Genomic DNA, 26,026 nt, shown 5'->3' on the forward strand with positions numbered 1-26,026 from the left:
AGCAATGCTGCTTGTGCCCAGAGTCTCACAAAGATGATAAGACAACAGAAGGTAAGGAGAGCAGAGAGTTTTGTCTATTTTGTTGGCTGGTATTTGCCAAGTGGTAGGATAACATGTGGCCCACAGTTGACAGACATCAAAGGTGGAGCTTTGTGGAGGAGATTGGGTCATGGAGGTGTGACCCACTGACAAGTTAGTCCATAGCTAAAGGTGATGTTGGGAGGCAGGGCCTGGTTGAAGGAGTGGGTCACCGGGGAGGTAACGTGGAGGAGTGTACCTTCCCTCCTCCTCCCTTGATCCTGCTCTCTACTTCCTGTGTGCCCTGCCATGAGCAAGCCTCCTCTGCCATGCCTGTGCCCTGCCGCCCTGCCTTGGGGCCAGCCAGTGGACTGAGACCTCTGCACACTGTGAGCCAGAATGAACCTTTCCTCCCCAGAGTTACAGGTGTTGGGTATTGTGTCCCGGTGATGAGAAAGTAACCAAGACATCCACCTGATGCTGCAGTAATGGAATACCAGAGGGAGTTTAGAAAGAAAAGGGTTTATTTAGCTCCCAATTCTGGAAGTCTCAGAGCATGGCACTGGCTTCTGCTTGGCATCTGGTGAGGGCATTTCTCACTGGTGGGGACTCTGTAGTTCAGAGGTGTTATGGTTTGTGTCTAGATGTCCCTCCAAAGCCCCAAGCACTTTTAGATGTGGCTTTTTTGGAGGTAGCTGAATTTAGAGTTCGTGATTGATTCATGGTTCAATGCTAGGAATAAGGGTGCTAGGATTAAGGGTGGGTGGGTGAGTGCTGGCTCAGTCCACTGATTGGATTCACACTGCCTAATCCCAGTATGCTGGATGCAGTGTAAAGGACAGAAAGAGGCTTTCCCTCTCTCTCTCCTCCCTTGTTGCTTTTGCGGTCTTCTGCAACCATCCACTGTTGTCCCTCCGCCATGTGCCACCCTGCCTTGGAGCCAGCCGAGTATGGACTGAAACCTCTACAAACTGTGAACCAAATAAACCTTTCCCCCTTTAACTGTGGGGGAATATTATCTCAGCAGTGAGAGCGTATCTTGTCTGAGCAATGAGAGAAAAGTAACTAGGACAAGAGGTGATCTAGTATGTCCCATGGCGAGACAACACAAGTTTAATAAATGCATGTCTCTTATTGTATAGAGCCATTTGTGCAGTCATGGGGATCCCCTCTCAAGACTTCATCTAACCCTAGTCTCCTCCATCACCAGACACTCTTACTATCCTGTATATCTCTGCACATTAAGTTTCAACATGAGTTTTGGAGGGGCAAACGACCAGGCTATAGCAGTTTAAGTTATATCTTGCCAGAAAAAAAAAGAAGATTATTAAAAGAGGTGTAGATAGATGCTGCATTTTTTTCCACCTGGAATTTTTGGAGTATTAATGCCAGTAAATTTTTGTTGAGCTCCTATCTGTAAAATGCTGTGCTATGAAATAAGGGAAGAACAAACTTACAACACCATGCATGGCCCCTTTTCCACTTATTCAAAATAGGAAAAAAGAGGAAACCAAATAATTAAAATACAGCTTCAACTAATAAATGATATAGAAATGATGTTAGATGTCCCTGCCCAAACTGGCAGATGTCTTCAGGATTCTTTCTTATTTTATTCCTCTTTCATGTCCTCTTTCCTCCTCTGAAAGCAAGTTTCTTGTTCGGAGCCCATATTTGGAACACACTTGAAGGCTACAAGAATTTAACTAGCTATGATGTCAGGGGATTTTATTGCAGTTTTGTGCCCTTAAGTTAGATATGTGTGTTGAGGTTTTGACTTTGCAAATATTTAAAAATTCTAAATTTAGGGCTATCTCAAGTCCTTTTCTGAAGCTCAGGAATAAATAAATACCAAGCAGATCTAATGAACTTAGTGGGGGTAGGAATTTAGTCTCTGGAGGCAACACAACAGACAGAGTTTACAAACTGTAGCAGTGAGACAAAGTTTAAAAGGTTTTTAAGCTTATTTTTAATATTACTGTATATAGCGCGGGCTTAAGTGGTATTACTTGGTTTTTGAGAAGGCATTTTGCGAGGTTGCAGAATGCCAGGCTGCAGTGACTAAAAGGGCAGCACGTCCTGCAGAGGGCTGTAGCAAGAACACACAAATAGTGGGATTTGTCGGGAAGAAGTGTCACCATGTTAATGAAATCTATTTTGTTATTAATTATTGTATGGCAGGATCATTTCCCCAACTTGTATTTATGTCCATCCTCAAAGTACAGTCAGCAGCCAGCTTTTTCTACTTCCACTGAGCATTTCATTAACTACTTTGTCAGTAAGTCTGACAGTGAAATTTAAGCCAGTGTCTGATTCTACGTTAAAAATGCGAATAAAGCACACCACCGCTCAGCCTGTTAACTTAGCCCCTTTGATATGGAGTGCAACTGGCTGGATCTCGTGTGGGTCCATGTATAATTTCTTTAAAATGTTTTTAAAAATTTTGTTAGAGGACATGTTTGCAATCCATGAAATTACATTCATCTGGATTCTTTTTTTATTCCCCTTCTCATCCCCACCAATCCCCTCCCTCTGTCCATCTTCTCATTTTCATTATTATTGTTATTATTATTTTTAACTCATATTTATGACATGCAGTGCTGAAATTCATTGTGGGTATTTGGTATATGTACATGACACACCTTAAGTTGTCTCCTTTGTTCACCCTCTCCCCTTGCCCTTGGTCTCTTGTTACCTTTTCCGTTTGCAAAAGACCTGTCTCCCTGTTTCCTTGTATCAGACTTTCATTTTGCTCTGTATTCACACTTCGCCTGGCTCAAAGGAGAGATACTGTGCAGTAAGACTTAACTGTTGCCCTCACGTTAGATGAGGTGAAGAAATATGACTATCACTATGTTGGCTAATCTGGTTAAATTTTGAGAACCAGAATTTTTGGAATTTAAAAAAAAAAGAACCTGTAGATGATATCACCTGGCCATCTTGTGAGGAACCTAAATCTACAAAGTAAGAACACTTGCCCCACTTTTTGAAGCTTGTTTCCAATGAAGACCCCAAACTTAAGGTGTCTGGGATTTTCATGTTTAAAGTGTGCAAATGTTGCTACATTTTTCCTAAAGATGAAGGAGATTTGAGGTTTGGGAACGATGAGAAGATAGCAATGGTGACAACATCTGTGATGAAGAATGTGAGGTGGAATTTGGTGACATGCTGCATATACTGAGTTCCTCAGATTCTGCAGAGTATAAAGCAAGATCAAGTTAGATAGGCTACAGCAGTGATGGGGTTGATGCTACAGGAATTGTAAACAAATTTGAGATGACGAATGGCTCAGTCCAACTCGGAAGCTTTGGTGTGTATGGTAAGGCTTCCTAGTCCTGGATGATAAAGAGAATGCAGTATTGAAATATTTACTAATGCCCATCAGCATTAAAAGTTAGTGCTGGGGGCTGGGGATTTAGCTCAGCGGCAAAAGTGCCTGCCTGGCAAGCACAAGGTCATGAGTTCGGTTCCCGGTACCAGAGAAAAACAAAAAAAAAAAACAAAAAAAAAAAGTTACTGCTGTTCTTGGAACTTTTGTTTGTGTTAAGGTTCATTACACTTGTTAAAATCTTTATTTGCTTTAAACACGGGCACATTGTTTTTAGTATTTGATATGTCAAGCTGGAAGGAAAGTGGTTGTCTTAATTTTTCAAGCATGTAAAAAACCAAGATGTGCTGTGTTTTATCAGATTAATGAAACCAGTTGTTAAAAATAATCTTCAAAGCAATGATACTTGTATCCCACCACCATGCTGTTTTATGTGGAGGATAGCCTTGGAGTTCTGTGGGTGGGTGCTGTGAAGGAACTTCCTTTTAATGATGTCCTTCATCCCCAATACTTTGGTAGGCTTTAGAACATCCCTACATCTTCCAGAATGCCTTTTTTGCTTTTTGAAAAGTTTACTTTACACTAGGGAGACAAGACGATGTTTACCCATGTGGGTCTGATTTATTTTACTTATGAGTATGGTCTCTAGTTGCATCCATTTACCAATAAAAGGCTCGAGTTTATCTTTTTTATAGCTGAGTAATACTCCATTGTACCAGAAAGAGTAAATAAAACATGAAAGGTACAATAATTATTGTGAAAGGGAAAGAAATTGCTTAAAGGGAAGGAGCAACTGGGATGAGGGAAAGGAGAAAAGAAAAAAGGGAAAAAATACATATGTATATACACAAAGATAGCTGCTGATGTCTATTGGTTTATTGAAAGGAACAATAAATGCTTAATTTTTTTGACCAATTTTGCATGCTTATATCTGGTAATCTGAACAACTGATTTGAAGACAACAATATGCAATATAGCAACCACTGGTGAATTCCTACCATCTTATTTAGTGAAGTGCTGTATCATTTCTAATGTATCATTATTATTTTATATTCTCTTTAGTTGTTTGATCAATCTTGCGTTCTTACATCTGGTAATCTGAGGAACTTCATTGAAGGTAACAATATGTAATATAACAGCCACTGTTAATCCCTATCATTTTGTTCTGAAACCCTGTATTAGTTTTATTATTTTTGTGTTGTTTTGTCTTTGTTGCTATTTTGTTACTGATTTTTGCTCTTTCAAAAAAAGTTTACCTTTTCCTCTATAATTTAAAATGACTGGTTATTATGAATATTTGTGTTGTCCCTTTGTCTTTGTAAAATACAAAATAGAAAGTACTTTTTATTATGATGCAGTGAAACTATAAGGTATTGTCGCATCTGATGTGTAGTAAATGCACATATCCTCAGAGGGTGGGGAGACCCAGAGAGGGGCTTGTTGGCAGGAAGAGTGCAGTAGGTGCCTTTTTAACTGCAGCATTTTCCTTTTCCTCCCAAATCTCTTTCGAACTCTGTTTCCATCTTTGCAAGTGCTTGGCAGAATACTAGTCTCTTCTCACAGATTTTTAAAAAATTGTCTTCCCTTCAGAATGATTATATATGTTCAGTGAGTTTTAAGTTAAGCATTCCGAAAATTTAACGTGAATCTTGCTAGTCAATCTAAAATGTAAAATCAGGTCGAGGAACTCAAACTCAGTTTTCAGGGCACACTTACTGTGTGTATACAGTAGAAGACGCTACAGCTTACCTTCTCCCACTTCCTTGTTTCTCCTTGGTTTTCATTGTCTGCTATGTTTTGCTCTGCCCTGGTCTTAAGTTTTAACCTCTTACTGCTTTCTGTGTCACTCTACCGACTTGCATGGACCGCCTTATATCCCTGTGGGCAGAAGTAGGAACCTGGCCCGTGTCTGCCTCTTCACCCTCCACTGCCTGCTTTCCTCATAACCTCCTCCATTCCAGCCGCACCAGCCTCCTTTTACCCCAGCCTTTCAGACGTCTCACCTCACCAACAGCGCATGTTCCGTGTTCCTCTGCAAGTGCTCTTCTGCCAACTTGTCACATTACTGGAGTCTTCTCCATTTTAGATTTAGTTTAAGTGTCCCCTCCCCGGAAATTTGTTTCAGACCACCCTGTCTCATGTATTTTTGCCTGAGTCCTTGAGTTAGTATGGATCAGCAGACAGATAGTCAAGAATCGATGGTAAGAGGTTTTAGAGTGCAACAGTTACCACTTTCTGCATTCCATGAGGAGAGAGCCGGGCGGCACAGTTCTTCCCTCAGCTCATGTGTAGGATGAGGCCTTTCCAGTCCCAGTGTTCTGACTTCCTGTTTGCTTTCAGCTCCATTCATTTTTTTGAGGAGGGTGTTGCATACTGAATTGAAAGGCAAACATATTGTTTTGTTGAGGTTCATAAAGTGAGCAATGTTTACTGAAGTATTTTTTGTTTCTTCGTTTTCTTTTGGTGCAGTGGTCGTGATCAAACCCAGGGTCTTGCGTGTGCTAGCAAGCGCTGTACTGTTGAGCTACGCCCAGCCCAGCATTTAATTTATTATGAACATGTGTGTCACCTGAAAGCATTAATCCAGTTTCTGACCTAGTATGGGGAGAAATAAAGTGATAACTTTTACTTTATAAAAACATTGCTCCCCCCAGGGCATATCAGCCAAAGTGTTGCAGGTCTTTCAGGAGATACTGTGCTTCCAGTCAGGAAGTTGAAGCAGCTATTCAGACCAAAATCATGTGTGTGTTTGTGAAATGACAGATGTTGGTTTCCATGAAATGGAGGTTAGCTTTCCCTGTCCTGTCTTTGTCGCGATAACTGGGAACGGTATGCTGGCGTGAAAAGTGGAGTGGGTGGAATCTCCAGGACATCCTCCAGGTGGGCTGAGAACATTTCTAGTGTCTTTTGTGAACTAGCAGCTGTATTATTTTTATAGCCAGCTCAGATAACAGAAAAGAAAGGGGGAGATTATACCTTCTGTTAGTATAAACTTATAGAAACGTCATTGTGCTCATAGTTGAGCACAAGTCCTTAATATTTGTTCACTTAAACTAGGTTTAAGGTTCCAGTTTTGTGGCCTCCAGTGTGAATATTTATCAGCCCAATTTTTTTTTGTTTTCTCTTTTTTTACTATGACAAAGCATGGTTTATTTGGGGAGAAAGATGGAAAAGAAAGAGAACAGACAGCTACTGTGAGGTGGTAGGGGCTTCAGAGCTGAAAACCCCTCAGCCCAATTTCTTGAGCACCACAAGGTATTTCACAGACTAGAGTGCATAGAGAAATATAGCTGAAACACTTAACATATTTAAAACCTCTAATTTCTTGTTCACTAGCCAGGATATTTTTGCTCATTTTGACCTTTCATTGAGGCACTGTGAGGTACTTTGAGTGGTGGTCATGAAATTACACTTTCGGGAATAGCAGGCTGAAGGCCCACATACCTCTTGTTTGTGATAGTTCCCTGGTGACCCTATGATGCAATACAGTAAATTACAGTGATGGCCAGTGAAATGTCACGCTGACAAGGAATGAAATTTCTCAGCCAGCATTCTATGTTACACCTTCCAGTTACATTTTGTAAAATATATGTGGCATGGCTGACTTACAACCAGCATATACAAGCTTCTCAAATCAACCTGAAAGATAACTTACCCTTTTTCCTCTTTATGTTCTAAAAAGGTTTTATAGAACTTGGTGGCGCAGATGATACATCATTCAGCACTGTTTTGAGAGGGGTATGAACTTACGGAACAGAAAGAAACTATTCATAGCTAAATCTTACAAGTGTGTAGGTTGGTTTTAAATTTGTTTTCTTTGATGTAAAAGACTATTTAGGTGTAAAAAGATCACTACCATAAAGGGCTCAACCATGTAGTTATTGAGCTGAGGCAAAGAGCTTCATATTGTAGTTGAGAATTTTTTTAAAATGCTGGAACAAGAGAATAGATATTTCTCATTCATGGATGGTTGTGAATAGGGGCCTTTCATTGGTTGAAATAAGTCAAGCAGAAACTGTTTCCTTTATCCCTGGAAAGACAGAGTTATTGGAGTTCAGAAGTTTTGTTGTTTTTTTTTTTTTAAAGTTTAGACAGAAAAAAGTAAAAATAACAATAAAACAGTTTAAAAACAGGCTAGTAGGAAAGTAACAATAATTAAAGCATTGCATATTGTTATATTCATAGTAGTGGTTCAGAGTACAATTTATAGGCATGAAATTTTGTCCAAAGAAGAGCAGAAAACCTTTTCAGTGAACTAACAGAAACTAGCTATATAACTATCTTAACTATCTTGTGAGTATGTATATATTTTTTTCTTTTCCCTTCCTTCTTTTTCCCCTTTCTCCCATCACAGTTTTTCTTTTCAACAGTTTCTTCCCTATTCACAACATCTATTGTACATTTTGGATCTTATTTACTTTTTCAATTTCTCACACTAGTGAGACAGTACAATGTTTATACATATGGGTCTGATTTATTTCACTTATGAATATGGTTTCAAGTTTCATCTATTTATCTGTAAAAGTCTCAAGTTTGTCTTTCTTTATGCCTGAGTAGTATTCTGTTAAATAAAAAAAAAATATCTTTTTTAATCAATTCCTTGGTTGATGAGCATTTGGGTTGTTTCCAAGATCTAGCTATTACAAACTGTGCTGCTATAAACATGAGTGCACATATATCTCTGTGGTATGATACTTTTCTTTCAGGAAGATACCCAGAAGGGGAATAGCTGGGTCAAATGGAACCTCTAATCCTAGTTTTTTAAGGAATCTCCACTCTGATTTCCACAGTGGTTGCACCAGTCTGCACTCCCACCAACAGTGGCAAAGGGTTCCTTTTCCCCTAAAGTCCCACCAGCATTTGTTATTGGTTGATTTCTTAATGATAGCCATTTTTTCTGCAGTAAGGTGGAATTTCAGTGTTGTTTTAGTTTGCACTTCTTGAAAAACCAATGATATTGAACATTTTTTCATATATTTATTTGCCATTTGCATTTCCTCATCTGAGAAATGTGTATTTATATCAGATGCCCATTTTTGGATTGGGTCTTTGAATTTGGGGGGGGGCTGAGTTTTTAAAATTCTTTATATGTTGTAGATAGAAGTCCTTTGTCTGAGGGACAGCTGGCTATAATTCTTTCCAACTCTGTGTGCTGTCTTTTCACTTTGTTGGTGACTTTTTATTGTGGTTGTGCAGCAACTTAAAAAGGTGAGATCCCATTTGTTGATTCTTTGTAGTATTTCCCATGAGGTCGGGGTTTTGTTGATGAACTCTGCCTATAACTGTGTCTTCAAGATTTCTACCTATTTTCTGTTCCAATAGATTTAGTGTGTCTGTTTTAATATTTAGGTCTTTGATCCATTTTGACTTTAATTTAGTGCATGGTCATAGATATAGGTCTAGTTTTAGTCTTTGGCACGTGGAAAGCCAGTTTTTCCAGCACCATTTATTAAAGAGACTATTTTTCTTCCAATGAACATGTTTGGCTACTTTATCAAAAATAAGGTGGTTTAGTATGTTTGGAGTTGTGTCTGCATCTTCTGTTCTATTCCACTGGTCCTTAGGTCTGTTTTTTTTGTCATTACCATGTTGATTTTATCACAGTAGCTTTGTAGTATAATTTCAAGTCAGGCATTGTGATGTCCTGACTTGCCTTTTGTTGCCTAGAATTACTTTTGCTATTCTAGGTTTTTTCTGGCTCCAAATGAATTTTAGGAATGTTTTCTTGAGTTTTGTGGGGATATGCTAATGGTATTTTGATCAGGATTGCACTAAATCTGTATAATAGTTTTGGGAGCACGGCCATTTTGACTGTGTTGGTTCTTCCTATCCATGATTGAGTGATATTTTACATTTTCTGATGTCTTCTTTGATCTCCTTTTTCAGAGCACTGTAGTTTTTAATGAAAAGATCTTTTACTTCTTTTGTTAGATTGATTCCTAAGTATTTCATTTTTTTGGGTGCTGTTGTAAAGGGTGTGGTTTCCCTAATTTCTCTCTGTGTGAGTTTGTTGCTTGTGTACTAGAATACTATTGATTTTTGTGTTTTAACTTTGTATCCAGCTACACTATTGAATTTGGTTATTAAATACAGAAGTCATTTCATGGAGTCTGGGGGGGTCTTCTATGTGGAGTGTTATGTCCTCTGCAAATAGTGATGATTTAACTTTTTCCTTTCCTCTCCTTATTCCTTTATTTCTTTCTTTTGTCAAATTGCTCTGGTTAATGTTTTCAGAATTATATTGAATAGAGAGAGGTGATAGTAGATGTCTTGTTCCTTATTTTAGAACAAAAGCTTTGTTTTTGACCATTTAGTATAGTGTTAGCTGTTGGTTTGCCATAGATGGCTTTTATCAGATTAAGGTAATGACCCTCGATTCCAGTTTTCTGTAGGCTTTTTTTTTTAATCATGAATGTGTGTTGGATTTTTGTCAAATGCTTTTCCTGCATCTACTGAGATGATTATGTTATTTTTGTCTTTGGTTCTTCTTCTTTTTTTTTTTTTTGTCTTGTTGAGACAGGCTCTTGCTATACAGTTCAGGCTGGCCTTGAGCGCTCACTTTGTAGCCCAGGCAGGTCTCACACTTGCAAGGATCCTATTGCCTCAGCCTCCCAAGTGCTGGGATTACAAGCATGTGCCACTGAACCTACTTTTCTGTTAATATGGTGTATTACATTTATTGATTTGTGTATGTTGAACCATACCTGCTTGGTCATGGTGTACAATGATGATTTGCTGTATTCTGTTTGTCAGTATCTTATTGAGTATTTTTGTATCTGTGTTCATTAGAGAGGTTGGCCTGTACTTTTCTTTTGTGGTTGAGTTCTTCTCTGGTTTTGGAATCAGGGTAATACTTGCCTTCAGAAATGATTTTAGCGGTATTGATTCCCTTTGGATTTCCTTAAAGAGTTTCAGCATTGGTGGCATTAGTTCTTCTCTAGATTTCTTGTAGAATTGAACAGTGAATCTGCCAGGGCCTGGGCTTTACTTTGTTGGTAAATTTTTAGTTACATTTTCAATCTCATTGGCTGGTATTAGTTATTTAGAATTTTTATATCTTCTTGATTTAGTTTTGGCAATTCTGTTGTGTCTAGGAGTCTGTCCATTACTTGTGTTATTTCCATCTTATTAGAATATAGGTTCTAGTAGTAGGTGTTAATGATCATCTGAATTTCTATAGGATCTAGTGTGATTTCCCCCTTTTCAGTCCTAATTGCTTGAATTTGTGTTTTTTCTTTGCTCTTTTAGGTGAGGTTCACTAATTGATTTACCAATTTCATTCTTTCAAAGAACCACCTTTTTGATTCATTGATTCTTTGTATTTTTTTAGTCTATATTGCATTAATTTCTGCTCTTTATAATTTCTTCCCTCATCTGAGCTTTAGGTTTGATTTGTTCTTCTTTTTCTAGAAATTTGAACTCATTGTGTTTTCCTTATGTAAGTTTATTGCTATAAATTTTCCCCTTAAGACAGTTTTCATTGCGTCCCATAAGTTTTGGTATGTTGTATCAGCATTATCATTTAATTGTATATATTGTTTAATTTCACCTTTAATTTTCTCTGTGAACCATTGGTTATTCACAAGGATGTTATTTAATTTCCATGTGTTTATGTAGGTTTTGTGATTTCTTCTGTTGTTGATTTCCAATTTATTGTACTATGTTCAGATAGTAGATACGGAATGATTTCACTTCCTCTACATTTACTTAAACATGTTTTGGGGCTAATATGTGGTCTGTTTTGGAGAATGTCCCATGAAGAGTGTGTATTCTGATGTTTTGTCTACTCTGTAGACATCTATCAAGTCCATTTGTTCACAGGCTTGGTTTAATTCTGATATTTCTTTTTTTTTTTTTTGTCTTTTTGATTTATTTGTGAGAGTTGGGCATTAAGGTCCTCCATTATAATTGTGGATTAGTGTGTTTTGTTTTTTATCATTGTTTTTGTTTTCCCCTTTCTTTTCTCTTTTTCTCTCTGTTCTGTTTTGCCATTTTGTTTTTCTTTCTGTATGTTTCTTGCTTTTTCTGTATATGTGCTTATTTTTGTTTCCTTTTTTTTCTTTTATTTCTCTTTTCTACTTTTTCTCTCACATTCACAATTTACTTTGTTGGTAAATTCACAATTTACATCTCTAAACTTTTTCTTTGTATTATTCTATTCATCCTCTCCTGTTTTCGTCAACTATATCACTTGATTCTATGAGATTTTCTTCGTGCAAGGAAACACTATCTCTTCTCTTTCTACTTCACTTCCATACTCCTAGGCATTCTCTTCTAATTCTTCCCTCTTGTGTCCTACAATTACCCAAAACCTGGATGATCATCTTGTGCCCTCTAATCTTAGTGCTATTATATTTAAGATCATCAATCTGTCCATCCTACCCCCTACACCTCTGAAACCACCTCCTCCCAGCACAACAGATAAAATCACTCTACTAAGTGGAAAAACGTTGCATACGAGTTCCTGGTATAAGTTGAATTATATTATGTAACTATAGAACTTACTCCTGTGGTTAAAGATATCAGGCTAATACTTACTACAGTCTGTCAGTAGCCAGGCTGTGCTTGAGTCTGTTGTTATTGCTAACCGTACTACTTTAACCAGGATGCCATACCTGTTATAATCAGTTTTTCTCCCTTGTATGACAACACTGCAACTACAAGGGGTCATAACCAGCACCACAGTTCAGTACCAAAGCAACAGGCCTTAAGTCAAATTAATAGCAACTCCACATTCTTAATATATTACAAAAGTAGGTTCTTGGGATAGACATAAAGACCAAGAACCAATTATATCTTAGACAACTTGAGGAACAGGCATCTCCTAGGAAAACCTACACACCAGGGATAAAACTATCTAACATAAGAAATCTATAAGCATCAACACAGAAAATAAAATAAAAACCCATCAGACAGAGAAAAATAAAAGTAGTGAGATTTTTGTAGTATCAGACAGAGAAAACCCATCAGACAGAGAAAAATAAAAGTAGTGAGATTTCTGTAGTATCTACAGTTCTGTGGTGGGTCCAAGTCTGATCCCATAATGTGTATTCTAGCCAAGATTGCAGGTGGATTTGTACTGGGTTTGGGTCTGATCTTTGTCTCTGGATTTGGGGGATGGGATTAGTTTTCTGTGGCTGGAGTTCCCCCCAGCCATTTAACAAAGAAAAAAAGGGGGGGGGAAAGGTGGGAAAGTAAAGAAGAGGGGGCGGCCCTGCCCACCCACTTCTATTCCATGTGTCTTTGTCCCCCAAGCACAAGGCTGATTCACCTAATTTACCATCTGCTGGCTTGTATTATTACTGTTGCTTCAGACTTTTCTGCACCGCTAGTCTCGCTTTTCCATCCTGTGAGCTCTAGCAGGGGTCCTACTGTGTAGCTGGCCTTCCCACCAGTCTCCCATCCCCGAGTCCCGTCAATGGCGGGTGTTGGAGCCAGCCTTGGACCCTCCTCCTGCCAGTCACGGCAGCTCTGGGTCAATAGTGGGGGCGGGAACCCATTTCCAGTTCAGAGAATAGAGACTCTTATATTACAGTAGATCTTGAAATAATCATAGGAAAGCTATCTCAGTGTTTAAAGATAAATTTAAATAAAACTAACTTCATGTTAGATTTCAAAGTCTACTTTTGATACTGATGTAATACAATTCATTAATGTTTCTTTGTAAAAAAATAAGATGGTTATACATATCAAGTAATTCTAGTGTAGTTTATAGGTAGTCCTCATTTTGCATCTTAATAATCAATAGATAAGAGCAACTGAGATGAGGGAAAAGAGAAAAGAAAGAAGGGGAAATTTTGTATATATGTGTATACAGGATAGCTAACTAGTTATACTTGTATCGCTTTACTGATTAATTATTTGATTAGTCTTGCATGTGTATATTTGTTTTCCTGAGAAACCACTTTGAAGATATCAATATGTAATACAACAACCATTGTTAATTTCCTACCACTTTGTCTGTAATTCAGTATTGCTTGTATTGTTTTTATGCTATTTTGTAAATGGATGTCTGTTAATATATTTTCCTTCTTTTATTTTTAAAATAAATTAAAAAAATAATCAATAGAAAATGAAAAATTCTATGACCTTTAAATTTCTTTGTCAGAACGTTTAAAACAATTTATTGTAGTTTATAAATACATAGACAAATGCAAAACAGTAAACCCAATTCATTCAGTGGTTTATAGTTTAAAACATTAGAAACTTGGAATTAAAATGTTTTAATTCTTAGTGTAAAACTAATCAATAATTTGAGCATTACTTGCATTCTTCTCACTATATATCTTGTGAAATGGAGTACCTTTTCCTCTTCATGAACTGTCACTGTCGTGTGCCTTCCCACGCTTGGACAGAATATTGGAATCCAGTCCAAAGTTGTGACGTATGCAACACTACCACTGTTCATTGCGGTTGACCTGTACTGTCTTTTGATTCTCTGCTTTGTAAAATGCCCAGAGAGGAGGGAGCAGCATAAGTGCCTGCTTCGTTGTCTGTGTCTGAGTGGAGAAACAGCTGTGCACCATCACCAAGCACAAACAGCCTTGGAAGGAAGTGACATGATTGGCGATTGGTCACGATGCCCTTACAAAACGACGTGCAGACCAAAGCGCTTGATGTGATTACTCGGCTCTATGCTGTGGTCACTGAAAATTTATGCATACTGGAGCCAAGCAGAATGATGGGTGCCTGTGCTCCAATTATAAATTACTCGTAGTACGTTTAAGTCTTGGCCTGGCTCCCTTTGCTTTTACCCAATATACATTGAGCTCATCCAGTGTAGCCAAGCTGGAACTTAGAAATTCAATTCAGAATTGGACTTGTAGCTACAAAGTCATTGACTTAACCTTGGCGTTAGCTTTGACTTCTTTTATCCAAGACTTCACACAGTAGACCAGCGCCAATGAAAGGATTTCCCAGCCCCTACCCAGCACTCATTGTTTTGAGTTGATGTGCAATACCGGTATAGAAGACAGTTTTGGGGGTTGTCACTTTGGTAGTTTTCTTTCCTACTCCATGTTTCTCTCCTTCCTGGCCCGTCCCTTTCCTCCTGTGTTCCATCTCCAAGTTCTACTTGTCTCTCCTCTTCAGCGTTGTGTTACATCATGTTCTTTCAAGTGCTTGCTGGTATCATCCTAATCTGTGTATTTTTCAATGTGTCTTGCAGTTATCGTAATAGTTTCCTGACTTTCCTACCTTGTCATTCTCTCCTTTTCAGCTAATCCTGCGTGCCAGAACCAGGGTAATCTTCCTAGAGTACACTTTCAACCTTGCTTAATCCTCTGCTTGGAGCCTCTACAATAACTCACTCATTACAGAACAAAGTCTAAACCATTTCTTGGGGCTTTAATAGCATGCGTTGTCTTTCTCAGTTGCCTTGTTTCAGTTTCTCATCTGATCCCTTCCGTCCCTCCAGAGCCAGGATTTCAGCAAGACAGATTTACGCAGGCCCTCACAGATACGCCTCCTGGCCTCCTTTACGTGGCGTCTCACCAGAATTGCTCTTTAGTATTCTCAATCTTGCCCAGTTTTAAATACTTATTCTAAACATTCTCTTCTCTGAAGTACTTCCTGTCTTTGTAGAAATGGCTTTTCTCCTCTCTGAAGCTGTAGCAGGTTTATTTCATGTTTTCCAATTGTCACTTATTTGCTGATCTATATTTTTAGTTAGAATGTATGATTTAATCTCTCCAGTTAGCTTTTAAATTCGCAAAGAGCAGGAACTGAGTTTCTTATGCTACTTGGCATGGTATTTGACGAAGTGGTAGCCACAAATCTGTTTGGTTCTCCATTCAGGATTCTCTTGGGCCTTCAGCATGTCTTCTAGATTCTGAGGGATGTGATACAGGTAAAACAGAACAAAGTAAGTTTCTTGACCTCGCAGCTCTAGCTGTGTGAAGCATACAGAGTAGTTCGGTAGCGGCTATGTAGCAAGATGTGTGATGTGATTGATGGGTTGGTAAGTGAGCTTCTGTGGAAACATGGGGAAGCAACCGGAAATGCTTCAGCAGAAGCAAGCATTACACAGAGTCTACAAGAGAAGTAGAAAGTCAGGAAGTTACAGGGCACCAGACAGAGAGTGTGTTCCAGGAAGAGGACTCGGCCCGGACAAAGCTCTAGACTAGACAGAGGGTACTGAGGGAAGTTGAGTGTCATTAGTACTGTGGGGAATGAGGTGTGATTCTTCAAGGGGTTGCAGAAGGAGCAAGGGCTTTGTGTTAGGAGAGAAGTAGACATATTTGGTGGGTGTTTAGAAGGGCAGACTTTCAGGACTAGACGTTTGGATAGGTGAGGCGAGAGAGGGACTCTGAGGCACACCTTTTTATTTATTTATTTTTGGGGGTGAGCAGAGGTCTTGGAGGTGAGACGATAAGTTCAGTTTTAGGCATTTTGAGTTTGAGGTGCCTGTGGAATGTCTGCATGGAGATAAACAGGGATAGTTTGAAGCTCAGCAGAGCATGCTGGCCAGGAAATACAGATTTGGGTCACTTCATCATAATGACAGGGTGAAATCATAGGAGAGCGTGTAGAGTTAGTGAAGATGATTTTAAAGCCAAACCATAAAGCACATTCGTATTTAAAGGAAAAGCAGAAAACATAGTCTGAAAAGACTTAAGATGAAATAGGCAGGGAGGAAGGAGTAAAAGAAGTGAGTGAGAAATAGCAGAAACCAAGAGATTGAAATCTGTCCATTGAATTTAGCAACATGGAGGCCATTAATGATGTTAGCAAGAACAGTTTCTGTGTAGAAAGTGGCTCAGGAAAGGAGGGCATATTCTGGTGTAAGACAGGTTGTAGTACATTGAGAAGTGAACAGATTATTGTTCTGGGAAATGTCATGGCAAGAGGATTTAAAGAGGGCAGAAGATGGAAAGAAATAGAATTTGGGGCATTTCTTTTTGTAAGTGGTTGGAGATCTGATGACGTTTAAAGGCTGGTAGGAAAAATTCATTAGTGAAGATGAGGTTGACTACAAGTTGAATTTAGCCAGAGTTAAAACTCCTCTTAAAAGTCTTTATCCATCGTGTCCTCTCATCTTTTGATATTATAAACAAATGAACTCCAAAGTGAGAATCCCTCTGCTACTTCTAAGTTTCAGTGGCCTCTCTTTACTCTAAGAAGATGGTACATTCCTGTAAAGTGTGTTTGAAGCTGTCCTACACCTTTGTTTGGAGTATTACTTAGTCCATTCTCTTATGCAGAATAAAATTTGAGCAGATAATATTTTCATCATTTTTCTACTCTTTGAGCAAATACTTAATGTCCATTGTGTGTCAGACTTTGTTCTAGGTACTAAGGGTATGAGTATTAAGCAGAAATCTCTCTCATTCCCAAGGAGTTTATAATTTAGAGAGGCAGCTAACAAGGGAGATAGCTAACAAGCTTGTATTAAATAAGGAAGCAGAGGAAGTGCAGATTGCAAAAGGTACTTAAAATGGCACTGTGATAACAATCTTCAGTGTCTAGTTTATATTCTTTTCCTTTGAAATTCTTCTTTATAGCATTGCAGAAAAACTATCGCAAGCCCCTAGAGAATTAAATGACTTAAAATGGAAAGAAAGAAGTAATAAGTAATAGTCTCTTTTGAGCATAATATTTACTCCTTAGTTTATCATTTAAATTAGTGCAAATGTAATGTATGTAGTGGGTTGTATCTATGTGGGGCTTCTTTGATTGTTAACCTTTGAGAAACACACCAACTGTCCACATTTTCCCTTTTCCATTTCAGTAATTTGCCATCTCCCATGTATGAATGGTGGCCAGTGCAGTTCAAGAGACAAATGTCAGTGCCCTCCAAATTTCACAGGAAAGCTTTGTCAGATTCCGGTCCATGGTGCCAGCATGCCTAAACTTTATCAGCAGTCCCAGCAGCCAGGCAAGGCATTGGGGACGCATCTTATCCATTCTACACATACTTTGCCTCTGACCATGACTAGTCAGCAAGGAGTCAAAGGTAAGCTTTTTGTTCTTATTAGGCCGGTTCACCAGACTTCCGTTCACCTGTCAGACCCATATGGAAGCCACGTGTCTGCAGATGGCCTGGGCTGATATTGATGTAGAAAGGGATGTGTGGCTAGGAAATGGCAGTAGAGACAAAATGTGGATCCAGCTGTGTGACTGCAGGACTTTCTAGGCAGAAGAGGATCAGTATCTAGGACATAAAAAAGTAAAAAGCAGCCCATTCTTGTCACGAGAGCTGATTAACATGAGTGACACTGTTTTGACAAGGCGTAGGAAACAGGAAGATAAGCAAGTCAGTTTTCTGGCCCTTAGAACCTTAGTGACCATTTATATTTTTTCAGTTAGGGGGTCACATAGTACCTGCTGAGGAATCCTGTACTTGAAGAGAGTGCAGTTTCAGTTCTAAGCAGTCATCTGACTTCACTGGGTTTCTGTTCATGTGTAGGGGAAGGTAAACTAGGTCACTTGGAGCTCAAAAATTCTATGACTAATTCATTCTTTTAAATCTGGCATCTTTATAAATGCATAAGTTTTAAAAAGAGGTCAGAGCAGTGTTACTGGCTCTTACTCGTTAAAACTAGAATCTTTGCAACAGAATATGAGGTTTTGTTTTAAGGGGGCAGAAAGTAACTCTTGTTACAAATACAAAACATGCTCCAATGGACTTTGTGCATATGTGTATCAGAAACACAAAAATAGATGCGTACTGTATTAAGAGAATTATACTTTATGAAACTGGATTTATACTTTCAATAGAAAAATGTAAATCTTAACATTTTGACAATAGAAATTTTATGAGAAAATAAAAAGTAATGAAAACCTTGATCTTTATTATCATTTGTTAAATTATGCCCACTAATGCAACAAATGATCTAAATGGCATAGTTTTTATGATCCTACTAAAAAGAACATTTTTATGTCATGAATACGTTAGAGGTTTTGATGTCTTTATTATTGTAGTTTGATATTTTAAAGTTATAAATGTAGGTTTGTCATTTTGAGTATACCTTTTGATTTTTCAAGAATTCTGATAGCTGTACAGCAAAAACTAAAGAAGTTAACAAGTTATCCGTGTGCAATATATATATATGCATATAAATGTGTGCATAAAATTTACTTGCAGCTTTGAAAATCTTAACTGGCCTTTTAATTATTCACAACTAACAAGTTTTCCTTCCAATCTGTTTTAGTGAAATTTCCTCCCAACATAGTCAATATCCATGTGAAACATCCTCCTGAGGCTTCTGTCCAGATACATCAGGTTTCAAGAATCGATGGCCCAACAGGCCAAAAAGTAAAAGAAGCTCAACCAGCCCAAACCCAAGTTTCATACCAGGGGCTTCCCATGCAGAAGACCCAGACTGTACATTCCACATACACCCACCAGCAGGTCATTCCGCATGTCTATCCAGTGGCTGCTAAAACGCAGCTCGGCCGGTGCTTCCAGGAAACCATTGGGTCACAGGTAAGCAGCAATACCTAGCCCATTTAGTAATGTGTTTTAGATACGGTGCCATTCCAGTAAAAACGTCAGAGTGGGTAGAAACGATTTTCTGTAGAAGAGATTGTCAAATTTTGGCCAGTGGACCTATTTTTATAAGCACAATGTCATTGAAAAGTCATTTTCAGGCACATACTGTCTGTACCCACTTGTGTGCTATGATAATTGAAAATATTTACTGTGTGGCCCTTCACAGAAGGAACTTTCTAATCTGAGATGTATAGAATAATTTTAAGTAACGCAGTGAAATGCCAGAAGTATTGCTGCAAGTCCATGGGAGACCATTTATATTTTTTCAGTTAGGGTGATTTGTGTATAAAAGTGTACCAGGCATGAGATATTCTACAAAGATGTTTGAAAATATTTGTGTTTTATAATTTATAAGTTAGTAGGTATAGTTGAGTTTTGACCTCATTATGCATAATAATTCATTTACTATAACTTTTGGCCTGTATTTATATCAGAAATTGAGAGAAAGTCTAAGTTTTCTTCAAACTCATTATTGAATATGCATAGTGAAGGCAACCTAAAGATTTTGGTTTATGTTCTCCAGCGACTTAGAGATTATGTGATAATGATACAGGACTTGTCCTGTGGTTCTCCTTCTATCCTTCGGTTGTGGTTTATTCATTCTGTACAAAAAACTAGGCATAGGCTTTTGTTGTTTAGTGAATATTCAGAAAGGGAGAGAGAGAGGGAAAGAGGGAGGGAGGGAGGGACTGACTGACTGTCTAGCGGGGGATGGGCACAGAGACCAAAAAAAAAAAAAAAAAACTGGATACAGTAGAATCAATTGTTACTGCTTTAAAAACCTGAAGAACACTTTTTGGTACTAAGTCAATGTAGGATCACTCCATTTTTTCTAGGACAGTGATGGAGAACCTTTTAGAGCTTTCAATGATAATTAACAGCCCGTTGCAGTATGTGTGCCGTAGGTTCGCCACCACTGTTGTAGGACAAGGGAAAATTGGTTTGTGTATCTCAATGGAAGGCAGTGGACAGGAATGGAAAGAGAATCATGAGGAATTAGGAGACCTTGGAGCTTATGACCCAGCACTTCATGGCAGGGAACCAATTTTCTAATTTGCAAAGTTGAGACAAGAATATGGGTTTTGTTAAGATGAAAGAAGAGAATTAATGTGAGCCCATATTTACAAATGTCATAGAACTATGCAAATATTAGAAGATACTGATAATATAGTCAAACTTAAAAAGAGTCCAGTTAGGTGATTATTTGTCATGTAACTTCAGCAACACCGAGAAACCCTGGATATTCCACACACAGCCTCTATCTGCCTGTGAATACCTGAAATGCTGGCAGCAACGAAACCGATACAGCTTTTCATTCCTCTACTGAAGTCCAAGTTAGCAAATGCTCTGGGACAAGTAGCATCATCAATTTAAATTTAATTTAGAAATAAAGACTGGATTTTTGTGGTGCGAGCATGTTTTAATAGGAACAGTGAGGCTGGTGATAGACTTCATACATTTCATAGTTCTGCCCCAAACCAGCCTTGGAGAGGGAAGATGTATTTAGTGCCATTTGCGTTATTTAGTCATTCCAGCTTAGCTTGGTCATGGAGAAAGGAAAAGCAGATCCTTTTAAAACTGTGTGCCCAGTCCCTTTCTCCTCAGTTTCCAAGTTGGAATACAGATGATAAAATGCAAGAAAATGAGGCACAACAGACTTACTTTTCTATAATATTAGGCAGATGATGGCTAACTAGAAAGGATGAGAGGAAATTATTTACTTGTAACCCTAAGCAGGGCTATACAATTGACATGAATTGGGAAATTGATGGAGTTACGCAAATAATCCAGAGTTGGTGGAATACTTTTGCCTTATCTGGATGCTTCTCTGACTTTTGGTCTGAATGATCCAGACAGTGATCTCAGTACTTAATTCATTTTGCATGTGTAGTCGCCAACACACAGCTTCAAAATAAGACCTATTTTCAGAAAACATCCTCAGCATATCTTTGTGTTTTTGTTCATGAGAAATACTGCTGGATGCTTTTGATTGCCCATTTCATTTGTGCAATTAGGATGACCGAAACATTTTAAAAAATGCATTGCTGGCAAATAATCGATAGTATGTAGACACGTTCTGCAGAGATGGTCGAAAGCATCTGTGCTTTGTTGCTGTGACTGGTTTGAAGACATAGCCACAGCCAAGAGCTAGAGGTAGATTTTAAATAAAGGGTGGAAATAAACAACAGCAGAGCTGCATGTATGCTGTGTATTACTCAGCTCAATGGGAGCACTCTTACTAGTTGCAGAGTTCAGCTATTGAGACTTGTAATCCAACAGTTATCAGTAGGTGCCTACCTTTACTCGTCTATGTTTGCAATACGTAATAATTGCATTCATCTTGGTAGATAACACGCCGCATTGCTCATTTTTGCCCTCCACCCTTCACTCTCATCTCTGCCCCTTTCTCACGTCCTCATCCTATCTCCATAACGTCCAACTCCCTGTTTCCTATGTCTTTCTTTGATTTTTTATTTGATCTTTATTTATATTTTAGGTTTCTAAGATAGGAGAAACCACGCGATGTTTACCCTTCTGTGTCTGATTTATGTCGCTTAACATTGTATCAAAGATGATGGTGGTTATTAGTGGTTATACTATCTTATATTCCTCCCAGCATTGTAGAATGGTTCCTTTTCCCTGCAACCTCCCCTGCATTTATAATTTTCTGAGTCCTTCATGATTGGTGTCTTACAGGGTAAGGTGGAATCTCAGTGTTACAGGCATAGTGTAGTACGGATGACTTAGTGGGAAAGTTACAGTATCAGGAAGCCCCCTTGATCAAGAAATCAAGCTCATCATCATTTTTTATTTTATGAAAAATATAACACAAAATATTATGACAAATGATAGAATAACAATAGTAAATACACTGTGTACTATTACCTTCAAAGTAGTGACTCAGAGTACAAGACGTAAACCATAGAGTCTTGCTATGTAGTTGACCTTCAACTCAACTATGTATCCTAGGCTGGCCTCAAACTCATAGCGCTCCTGCTGCTTCAGCCTCCTGAGTGCTGGGATTACAGGTGTACACCACCACACCCGGCCAAAGATTCCTAGAGACATGAAACAGATAATAACACAAAACTTTCTTTTCAATAATTTAAGGTAAATTAACATTATAAGTGAAGAAAATTAGTATATATTAAAATATTTTTGAATGAAATATGTGATTTGTGGAAGTATTTGAACTCCTCCCTATTTCCTACTTATCTGTCTCCTATTTTGCTCTTTATAGTATTTTTTACATTTACTTTGTGTTTCTCATATAAGAAAAACCATGCAGTATTTGAGCTTGTGTGTCTGATTTATTTCATATACCATTATGTTCTTAATATACATCCATTTACCTATGAATACCACACATTTATCTTTCCTTAAGCCTGTGAAGTTCTCCATTGTGTATAAATGCCACATTTTCTTATCCATTCATCTGTTGATGGATGTATACGCTGTTTCCGAGATCTACGTATTACAAATTGTGCTGCTTTCAGATCAGTCATTCTGATTAGCAGATTCAAGCATGCAAAATTGGTCAAGAAAAAAGAAAATTTTAAGCTCTGACTGTTCTTTTTAGTAAACCACAGACATTAGCAATACATCTGAAAACAACAATAAGCAGTATAAGAACCATTGTTGAACTCCTACCATCTTGTATGGTGAAGCTCTGCATCATTTCCATTGTTTTTTTCTCTATTAATTGTTACTGTGTTTGATTGTTTGATCAGTCTTACATTTTTATGTCTGGTGGACTGAGCAACTTTGTTGAAGATGACAGTATGTAATGTAGCAACCACTGTTAATCCTTATCGTTTTGTTTTGAGGTCATGTACCAGTTTTGGTGTTTTGGTTTTGTCTTTATTGTTGTTTTGTTATTTTTAAAAATTTTTTAAATAAAAAAAGAAGGCAATAAAAAAACTAAATTGTGCTGTTATAAAAACATGGGTATGGATGTACCCCTCTAATATGATGATTTTTAACTCTTTTGGGAAGATACCTAGAAGGGAGAGAGCTGGGTGAAAAGCAATTTCTAGCTTTAGTTTTCTGAAGAATTTCCCTACTGATTTCCATGGTGATTTTACTAGTTTACATTCCCACCAGCAATGTGGAAGAGTTCCTTTTTCTCTGCATCTTTGGCAGTACTTGCCATTATCAGGTATTTTGATGACAGCTATTTTTTCTGGGGTAAGATAGTGTCTGTAGTTTTGATTTGCATTTCTGTAATGGCCAGAGATGGTGAGCATTTCTTCATGCATTTGTTGGCCATTTGTACTTCTTTTGCTGAGAAATGTCTCTCTATTTCAGTTGCCCATTTTTTGATTGGGTCTTTTATATTGAGGGGGCTAATATTTTTGAACTCTTTATATATGCTTAATATCAGTCCTCTGTCTGAGGAATAGCTGGCAGGTTTTTTTCCCCATCCTATATGTTGTGTCTTCATGTTGTTGGTTATCTCCTTTGCTGTACAGTAGCTGTTTCATCTGATATGATAATATCTATCAATTCTTGGTGTTATTTCTTGTGCCATTGGGATTCTGTTCAAAATCCTTGCCTACGCCTGTGTATTCGAGAGTTGTACTTACTTTATTTTCTAGAAGATTTATTGTTTCTATTTTAACATGTAGATCTTTGATCCATTTTGGCTTTAATTCAGCACATGATGAGATAATATGTGTCTAGACTTAATCTTCTGTATGTGGATATCCAATTTTCCCAGCATTATTTATTAAGATGCTGCTGTTCCTCTCAGTTTATGTTTTTGGCTCCTTTGTGAAAGATCAAATACCTCTATGTGCCTGGGGTTGTTTCTGCTTCTTGTGTTTTGTTCCACTAATCCACATGCCTGGTTTTGTGCCAGTATCATGTTATTGTAATCACTATAGCTTTCTAATATAACTTCAAATCTGGGATTATTGTGCCACTTGCTTTGATTTTGTTACCCAAGATTGCTTTTACTATTCTGGGAAACTTCTGATTCCATATAAATTTTAGGATTGTTTTTTCTAGCTCTGTGAGAAATGCTGTTAGTATTTTGACTGAGATTGCATTAAATCTGCATATTTGTTTTGGAATTTTAGCCATTTTGATTATATTTATTCTGCCTATACAGAAACAGTGATATCTTTTCATTTTCTTTCTTTTGAGCCAGGGTCTCCCTGTGTAGCCCAGGCTGACCTCGATCTCATGGAAGTCCCTTCTGCCCCTCAGCCTCCTGAGTGCTGGGATTACAGGTGTGCACCACCACACTGGGCCCTTATTTTCATTTTCTGGTGTCCTCCTTGATTTCCTCTTTTCAGAGTAATGTAATTTTCATTGTAGAGGTTTTTCATTTCCTTGGTTAGGTTAATTCCTATGTATTAAATTTTTCTTGATGCTGTTGGGAGTGGTGTTCCTAATTTCTGTGTCCATTACTAGTTTATAGGAACACTTGATTATTATGTATTTATTTTGTATCCTGTTATATTGCTGAATTTGGTTATTCTCAGTCTTTTGGTGGAGATTTTGGATGTTGTAAGTAAAGGATCATGTCATCTGCAAGTAATGATATTTTGATTTCATCTTTTCTTATATGTATCCCTTTTATTGTTTTCTCTTGCGTGATTGGTCCTGGTGATGTTTTGAGGACTGTGTTGAACAGAAGGGGTGATAATGGACATCTTTGTCTTTTTCCTGATTTTAAAGGGAAGGCCTTTCAGTTTCCCCCATTTAATATGATGTCAGCAGTAGGTTGGTCATATGTGTGGTTTTTTGTTTGTTTGTTTTTTGGTACCGGGGATTGAACTCATGATCTCTTGCACTTGCTGGGCAGGTGCTGTACCACTGAGCTATATCCCCAGCTCTCATACGTGGTTTTTAGCATGTTGAGATAAAGATCTTCTACACCTATTTTCTTCAGACTTTTTTTTAATCATGAATGAATACTGGATTTTATTTTTTCTGCATCTATTGAGATGATCATATGTCTTGGCTACTTTTCTCATTGCTGAGACAAAATACCTGATGCCCAAAGTTAAGGGAGGAAAGGTTTATTTGGGTCACAGTTTCAGTCCCTAATCACCTGGCTCCAAGACAGAGTGGCTTGGCAGAAGAGATCAGTTCATGGTGGACCGAATGTAGCAAAGCAGCAAGGTTCCTTCACAGCATCTTTCTGTCCCTTTTATATTGTATCTTGGCTGCTGGGATTAGGGCAGTGCCAAACCAGTCAATCTGCTGATTTAGTAGTCATACACCGTTAATCCCAGCATCACACCCTCTAGATCCAGCTACCTCTGAAAAAGCTCCACCTATGACCCCATGAGGCTTTGGTAGGACATCTAGACTCAAACCATACCATCATGTGACTTTTGTTCTTGCTTCTGTTTATGTGATGAATTACATTTATTGAGTTGTGTATGTTGAATCATCCTTGCATCCCTGGAATGAAGTGTAATTTGTGTTGGTTTATGATTTGTCTCATTCTGTTTGCCAGTATCTTGTTAAGGACTTTTGCATTTATTTTCATTAGAAAAATTGGCCTATAGTTCTCTTTCTTGGTTGGAACCTTGTCTGGTTTTGGGATCCAGGGTAATGTTAATTTGTGATAAATTGTTAGGGAAATACTCTTTCCCTCTGAATTTCACACCTATTAAACATAGAAGTTTGAGGAGCATTGGTGCTAGATCTTCCCTGAAGTTCTTGTAGATTTCAGCTGTGAATCCTTCAGGTTATGGGCTTTTCTTAGTTGGGAGTTGTTTTTTTTTGTTTCTGTTTCAATTTCATTACCTGTTACTGGATTGTTCAAGATTTTTAAGTCATCTTGGCTTAGTTTTGGCACTTTGTATATATTTAGGAATCTCTTCATTTGTTCTGAGTTCTCCAAATGTTTGCCGTATATGTTTGTGAAGATAATTGCTATTACCTTTCTAGATTTGGCAGTGTCCACTCTAATTTCACCGTTTTCTTTTCTAGCTGCATTAATTCGTGGTTTTTTTCCCCGTTTTTGGTAAGATTGGCTAAGGGTTTGTCTGTGTGGTTTATTTTTTCAAAGAACCACCTCTTTGATTTAGTCCTTCTTCTATTGTCTTTTCAGTCTGCATTTCATTTATTTTTGCTCTCTGATTTTTATAATTTCTTTCCTTGTACAATCTCTGGGTTTGTATTTTTTTTTCCTAAGACCTTGAGATGCATCGCTAGATTGTTTACTTGTG

The 26,026-nt window shown here is 37.9% G+C and overlaps 1 protein-coding gene across 4 annotated transcripts in view; it reads left to right on the forward strand.

The window, feature by feature from the left end:
• The window catches only part of Ltbp1 (latent transforming growth factor beta binding protein 1), a 221,329-nt gene that overhangs the window by 30,061 nt on the left and 165,242 nt on the right, over positions 1-26,026 (forward strand). For all 4 annotated transcript variants that reach the window (XM_013517603.1, XM_013517604.1, XM_013517601.1 and 1 more), the window contains exons 2-3: positions 17,073-17,297; positions 18,496-18,770. In XM_013517603.1, coding sequence (XP_013373057.1) covers positions 17,073-17,297; positions 18,496-18,770 — 500 coding nt within the window. The remainder of the gene's footprint in view (positions 1-17,072; positions 17,298-18,495; positions 18,771-26,026) is intronic.

This window comes from Chinchilla lanigera, unplaced genomic scaffold (genome assembly GCF_000276665.1).
Source record: "Chinchilla lanigera isolate Chin_1 unplaced genomic scaffold, ChiLan1.0 scaffold00040, whole genome shotgun sequence".
NCBI lineage: Eukaryota > Metazoa > Chordata > Mammalia > Rodentia > Chinchillidae > Chinchilla > Chinchilla lanigera.